At 48.5% G+C, this 7,539-nt stretch overlaps 1 protein-coding gene across 2 annotated transcripts in view; it reads right to left on the bottom strand.

The window, feature by feature from the left end:
• Nucleotides 1–1,594: 1,594 nt before the first annotated feature.
• Nucleotides 1,595–7,539, bottom strand: part of DERL1 (derlin 1) — a 31,661-nt gene continuing 25,716 nt past the window's right edge. The window contains exon 8 of one of the 2 annotated variants that reach the window (XM_021088670.2): nucleotides 1,595–3,898. In XM_021088670.2, coding sequence (XP_020944329.1) covers nucleotides 3,760–3,898 — 139 coding nt within the window. In that variant the 3' untranslated portion in view covers nucleotides 1,595–3,759. 2 annotated transcript variants of the gene reach the window in all.

The following is a 7,539-nucleotide window of genomic DNA, read 5'->3' as shown; positions in this document are numbered from 1 at the left end:
GTATTTCCACTCTAGCAGCTTATCAAGTTGTATTGTAATCTGTGTTCACCTAATCAACAAAGCTGGAGTACTCAGAATGGGCCCGGCCATCTGCCTCGGTGGACCTATCACTATAAAGACAGGGATCGCATCCTATTTGTATCTGCCTGGGCCCTGCTCAATAGACACTGTATTATATCTAATTTCTTTCCTTCCAGGCTACAAGGCAATTCCTCCCAGGGGTGACAGCTCCTTGATACCTGCAACGATTGTTTCAGCCTGGCAAGAAAAGAACCTTTTGGTGTCACTTCATGCCAGATTCTCAACGTTGGCTTCCTCCACTGCAAAGCAGCAGCAGCGGGTCTTCACTCAGGGGTTGCGTCCTTACCTTGTCTTGGGGACCTTCTAGCTGCTTGCTCTTAAGTGATTTACTCTCCTTCCTTACTCGGGATAATACAACCTCCATGAGGATAATATGACCACCTTCACAAGTGAGTTTAAGCATTGATTCCCACACCCAGGTGGAGTATCAGAACTTTCAAAAGATGCAGAATGGGAACAAAGCAAGAAATCTGCATTTTTCAGAAGTACCAAGGGATTCTCACACAGAGCCAGACTGGAAACCAGGGCGGGAGGCTTAAATTAGTCGTGAAGTACCGTCACATTAATGCCCAATACCCAGATGTGCTGCAGAAGATGGGAATTTTACCCTGAGGAACAGAGGTGGGAGAATAAAAGCATATGGAGGAGCACTGTGGGCATACAAAAACCACACACACAAGGAATTACACGGCACGATGTCCCCCCATTCCAATCAGAATCGCTGGAGCTGCTCTGGGGAAGCAAGGAGCTGCCAGGTGGCGTGTGTTCTCACAGCCCAGCCTTTCAAGATACTAACGGTGAAAAAGCCAAGCGGAGAGGAGTACATTTTTCCACCGGTGAAGCACTGCTGTTACTGTTGAGAAGTTCCAAGGGGACAGGACCTCAGGTGGCAGCAGATGCAGCTGTTGGCAGCTCCAACATCGCCCATCAGCTCACTGTTACTCAAAGGGCAGCTCAGAACAGTGGGGATACTGGTAACGTGCTGGCCTTCAAAACAAGGATTGTTCCCGTTTTTTCAGCACTAGAAGAGGGGTGCACGGCCCTGCTCCATCCCCTTGGCCCACCTCGTGATGAAGGAAGAGGGCCTGCTCCAGGCCCGGGATAGACTTCGACAGCTCGGGAATGTCATGGCCTCTGCCTTTCGTGATCTATGCTTTCGTAGACAGAAACAGGATTAAACTAATTCTGTCGGGTCCTAGGACTCAGACTCATGGGTGGGGGCGACAGAAATGCTATGAAACATCCTAAAAGGATATAACCCCTAACCCAATGTTCTGAGGCATCCTGCTTCATTATAATGAAAACCCAGACATCCTACTTCCAGGAAGGAATCCTAGAGGTATTTTTCCACACACGAGCAAAAGCAGGTATAAAACTGTTGGCCATGTCGCTGTAATAGCGACACACACTGGACCCTCCTCAGTGTCCACCAAGAGATGACCGGCTACAAACATCACGTCATGTCTACAAGAGGCGGCAGAGTAGGCATTTGGAAACTTAAGACAGACAACCATCAAGTTGCACATTTTAATTTACAATTTTTTACCAATAAAAAGGATGGGTTACAAAAAAGGGAATTTCTCCATACAAAATTAGGATTTTTTTTCATTCCTAAAGAGAAGCCCCCATCACGACTTGCCTAGCCAAGTCACATCTCAGATAGCTTGCTTAGCTAAAATTCTTCCCAAAGGATTGGTTATCCAGACAAAAGTAATAAAAGTATCAGCTTCCTGAATGTGTTTAAGAGGAAGAACTTAAATGAACTTTGGCCTTGAACTGAAGAATTCTAAGGACTGCCGGTAGCCTTGAGAAAGACTACTGCTCTGAGGCAGTTGAGCTGCTAAGACAGCATATGAGAGACTCTGGCTCACTTACCGTGAGAGTCTTCTGCTTCCACTCCTCATGGTGAGTCGAGTGCAACATAACAGGATGAAGGGCTTCTAAAATTTCATAAGTAAATTTTATTGTGGCCACAGGTCAACAGCAGAACATATGACAGTTAGGGTTCAGATGCTCCCCGCCTATTTTATCATATAAATTAAGTATGAGGAGGTACACACACACACACACACACTTCATTAAAAATGAGGCGCTGTTTTCAGACCCCCATTTCCTAGTATAACACACATCGCTGCGTCAGAGCGAGGCCCGGAGTCACACTGTCCGCACACAGTGTTTCTTGCAAAGAGCCACTGATCAGAATGTTCAAAGCCTTTTTTTTTTCAGTTGATTCAAAGTATGGCAGTCACTCAACCCTGCTCCTAGCAGTCTGCTTGCAGAATAAAAATATAAAATAAGAAACTGTGAAACATCGTAGCCTTCAAAAACACTATTTGGTGACAAGCCTAGCTCTGATGGGAAAAGCTTACCTATGAAAAAAGAGTAGCGGATGTTGAAGCTGGTCTGATGAACCTTCATGAAGCAAAATTAAAAAAGACCCTCGCACACTCAAACACAGATGTCTCTAAAGCCATTACCACCCCAAATTTTGTATTCCACTTAGATGTGCATATAACAGCTCCTAAAATAAGACCTACGTACACAGGGGCTGCACCCTCCTCACAATTAACTGAAGCACATGGCTACCAGGGGTGGGGGGTAGGGGCTTGGGGGTGTCAGTTTGAAAAATAAAATAAAATTGACAACTTAAATAAGGTTTATGGTTCTCACCTTCACTCTACTCGATAAACATATATCCAGAAAGAGAAGGAAGTAGAATTAACACCCAGGAGCCTCGCAAAGAGAGGTAATCCCTGGGGCCAATGTGATTTGGAACTTTCTAGCACAGTACAAACCCACTCCTCTAGGTACACACAGAGCCAGTGTGCCCTACGTGAGATGCAAAGGGACTGTGCCCACCGCAGTTTAAACCCAGCCCCCGTGTCAGATCCAACTCCACCAGAGTTTTGCTTACTTTGGATTAAAAAAAAAAAAAAAAAAAAACGCCTAGCAACCACCCTCACGTCTCATTCATAGCAATCTGAGGTCCTCACTGACTCAGTGGTGCTTTTGGCTGTTTTTATCAAACAGCTGAAGACGTGACAGATGGGGGCAACTGACACCAGGTCACGGCCATTCCAAAAGCTGGGAGAGCTCTCCATCCGCTGCTGCGCCTTGTCCCCCACGGCGAGAGCTCAGCCCCTGGAAAACGGTGGAGCAAGGTCTTTGTCAGCCAAGCGTTGGCAGAAGTCAATACACAGAGCTTGTCAGAGGCAGAACGGCTTTGTGGGCGACCTCCTCTAGCTGCAAATGTGGGGCTGGGGAAGAGAGGGGGAGGCGTGTGTGCGAGAAAGAGGTAAGAGTCCCTTTGATGAGGGGCTGGTGACCCGACCCCCGGTGCCCAGCTTGGTGCCAGCAGGGCGGGACCTGCCGAAACCCACTATGCAGATGGAAAAGGGAGAGAAGACACCAAAAGAACACGGGCAGTTCTGAAATTTGCACAGCTGATATTTGTTCTTCTCAGCAGTAAGGACTTGAATGAGAATCATGGAACGTGAGGAACACTTATATTTTTTTTCTTCAGGATTTAAAAAAACTGCTGTCTTGGACTGAAAGACTACATTCAGTGTGGGTTGGGTCCAACAGCATCGGCTAGAACTCGGTGGGTAAGGTCACCCAGCACTGGGAGGAGACTTCATCGGAGCGGAGAGGCTGGTGGGCGGGCCAGAGGCCACTCCTTCACTGGTCCCCGAGGCGAAAGCCCTGTCCCCAGTTGTGTCTCCCGCCGCCGCCGTTCTGATCGGCGGCTCGCCGCATGCTAGCAGGGGGCACGCCAAACCCTGACACCCCTCCTCTCCTGCTGGGCAGCCAGCGGTACCTGGAGCACAAAGGGCGAGAAACAAGAGAGAAGGCCACACCGTCACTTCCACGTGGTCATCCGTCCCACTGCTGTTCCCGCAGCATCTGCCACATCAAATTACATTCGTCTGAGGCTGCGGGAGAGGCTGAGGACACCGTCTTATTAAACTTTGCCCATTCAGCACTTAGCACAAGAGCCTGGCCACAAAAGGCACCCACTCTTGAGGTGGTTTTTGTTTTGTTTTGTTTTAATTGATTGAGCTTTCAGGCTAATGTCAGTCTAAAAAAAATTTTTTTTTCTGATTATAAAAGCAATTCATGCAGACAGTATGGAAACAAAATATTACACCCACAAGCCCAATATCCAGAAAGAACCATCTACAAGGCATTTTGGTTTATACAAATACGGATTGAACTGGCTTAAAGGATACAAAATTCAGTTCCAAAGGACAAACTTGCAGCCGGTGTGCATAAGCCCTGCATGGCATCTCCCTGATGCATCTGGGGTCTTCAGCCCCCGTCAAGGGACAATGGAGAAGGTGGCTTTGCGCCTTGGAGTTTGGGCGTGTTAAGTCTACTCAGTCTGCCCTCCCCCTGCATTCTTCCCACCTGTAGATGGTGGGAAGGCTGAGGCCCGGAAAGGTTAGCTGATTTCCCATCTTTCAAATTAATAAATGCAGTCACGGAACAGCTAAGAAAATGTAAGCCTGGGCCTCCACATTCTCAGAAGTTTTTCCAGCTATTTCCCTTCCTTAATGATTAGTCAACTGAGAATGTATTTTAACCCATTCCACTTATCAGATGCTCATGTCTAAATGTTTCGGTTTGAAAGCAAAGACCATGAGCTGGGACCACTGTTTAAACTCCTCATGGCACCAAGAGCAGGCAGGCGCGAGGTGTGACCTGCCCACAGCAAGAGGCCTGCCGAGCTCACCCTTGTCATAGCGTTTCCCTTACACCGGGCGCTTCAGGTTTGTCGGTTCACCTCATCTCCTCGTCCGCCCTGTGAGGCAGCCACTGCAATCACCCCATCTCACAGAGGTGAAAACTGAGGCAAGACTGAGCAAACGTCTTCTAAAGTGACAGTCGGGATTCGAGGCCAGGCGGCCTGGCTCTGGAGCTGGCACCCTGCACATGTGCCCACACCTCACGCTCCCACAGGGACACAGAGGGCGGCGTTCAGGCGACAGTGACTGGACCCTTCATGGGTCTGCATCATCCCTGTCAGCGGCAGCCTCCCTCCCCTCCAGCAACAAACCCCGTTTAAACAGAAAAATAACCGTGCACAGAAGAGGGTCTGTCTACGTTTCTACGTGGGATGCAGAATCGTGATACGTCTTAGAATTCTGTAGCTCACGTCTTCCTTTTTAAACAAATACAGTTTTATCATTCCATCAACATGTATTTGCAAGCGCCGGTTTCCCAACATTCATGCCGTTCTGGCACAATAACGTGCCTCCGAAGTATATAATAAATCAGGAGACTTAAAAAAGGCAACGCGAGGGCTGTCTTGCTTTGCTTCTTACTCTGAGACAATATGGAAGCCATCTCCAGGGCTTCAACAGATAGGGAAATTAAATGCAAGTAATTAGTATAAAAAGATACCCAATTATACATAATCAACAAAGATTTATGGTAATTTCAAAGCAGTTACTGCCTGTGCAAGGAGCTACATTTTGTCATCTGATCTTTATGCAAAATTTAACAGAAGGGCTTCTACCAACGGGGAAAGCTCAAGGGGAAGACGGACGCCAGCGTGCTGTTGATTTTGCCACTAGACTCCCATAGACGTTCTTGTCCACAACCGAGAAATCTCTCCAAGCCATGAAGACGACGGCCTTTTAAAGTAAAATCACCCTCGGCTGTCCCCACAAAGCAACAAGTGTTTGTTTTTTTTAATTGATGCATCTGCCATCCCACCTGATAAACCAAGATGAAAAATCCAAACCTGCTGTGATCGTGTGCTTTGACAATTACAAAGCAGATCGGTCATCTGGGTTTGGGAAGGCGACTCAAGGCTTGGAAGGGAAATGAATCTCTTTTTACGTTTTTAATGAAAAAAATAAAACCAGCAGTTCCTGCTGTGGCGCAGTGGGGTCAAGAATCTGACTGCAGTGGCTCGGGTCACAGAAGAGGTGCAGGTTTGATCCCTGGCTCCGGGCAGTGGGTTAAAGGATCCAGTATTGATAGCTGCAGCTCGGATTCAATCCCTGGCCAGGGAACTTCCATATGCTGCAGGTGTGGCCATTTAAAAAAACAAACCTTCCAATACATACATACACACACACACACACACACACACACACACACGCAGGCACGCAGGCACGCGCACACACACCAACAGTATCTCACACACACGTACAACAACAGTGTACTTCCCTGTTTGTATATTTTATCTCAAGAAGTCTTTCAAAAACCTTCCTCTAACCTAGGAAAGAGGGGTGGAGGGGTGCCTACTCAAGTTGTACTGCCCTCATTGGCCCCTTGGAAGAATGACAAACTGCAAAACATTAATATGAGCAGGACATGAAAATGGTTTTTCGCTTTTTTTTTTTTTTTTTTTTAAGCTTCTAAATGCAAGCTATTATCGCATATGCACGAGTGGAGATGAGGCGTGATTGTGAGGCCGGCGGTGACACCCAGATGGCAATGTCACTGGTCCCTTCCTCAGCAGCCTTTCGCTTCACTGACAGAGGGGTCACACCGCTTACAGGCTTAAGCGTGTCAGCATCTCTTTGAGCTCGTGGGAAGCCCGTCCTCCCAGCCCCAACTTCAGGAGCGAGGCTGAGAGCCTGCATTTGCAGAATGCCCACTGCGGTGCAGGTCTCACCTCCTGCACGTCTCACCTCCTGCAGGGCCTCCCCCCGACTCACGGACCTGGAGCATTTACTCCGTCACTTCCCCAGTATCAAAGCTGGTACAGGAGGGGAACAGGACTCCAGGCCAGGTCTGCCCCCAAACCAAAGCTGGGCCCTCGGCATCCTGACCTTTGCACATCCTGCGGGGAGACAGGGTACAAGAACAGCCTCCGGGGGCAGGACTATACATGCCTCAGGTCTCTGTGTGTAACTCTGAAAAGTCCTTTCAGGATTCTAGCCTAGGGAATTCCTGCTGTGGCTCAGCAGTAACAAAGCTGACCAGTATCCATGAGGACGCAGGTTCAAGCCCTGGCCTTGCTCCGTGAGTTAAGGATCCAGCATTTGCTGTGGTATAGGTCACAGTTTCAGCTCAGATCCAGCATTGCTGTGGCTGTGGTATAGGCCGGCAGCTGTAACTCCGATTCAACCTCTAGCCTGGGAACTTCAACATGCCGCAGGTATGGCCCTAAAAAGCAAAAAAAAAAAAAAAAAAGCATTCTAATCTCTACTACTGAATACTGAATACACAAATTGTTTTAGGCTGCTAACAATGAGCCCACTTACCCTCTTACCCCTTCCTCAGCCAAAATCTTGGCTAAAACCATGGTCACCCTGTCACCCTGGTCCCTTGCTGTGCACACAGGTGCCTGCCTGCTCAGCAGGGCCCTCAGCTCCCTGAGATGCCAGAATCTGGGCTCAGTGGCCCCTGGCTACCAGGGCTCCAGGAGGCCAGGCCGAGGCCTTGAGCCCTGGCTTCCTGTGCCTGTGTGACCCGGGCAACGCCCTTGTTGGCTTGTATTCT

Source organism: Sus scrofa, chromosome 4 (genome assembly GCF_054392235.1).
Source record: "Sus scrofa isolate SSC_HxYL_T2T_F1_AM1 chromosome 4, Sscrofa_HxYL_maternal_Yorkshire_Landrace_v2.0, whole genome shotgun sequence".
Lineage (NCBI taxonomy): Eukaryota > Metazoa > Chordata > Mammalia > Artiodactyla > Suidae > Sus > Sus scrofa.
Note: the sequence above shows the minus strand (reverse complement) of the source record. Positions and strands in the feature narration are given on the sequence as shown.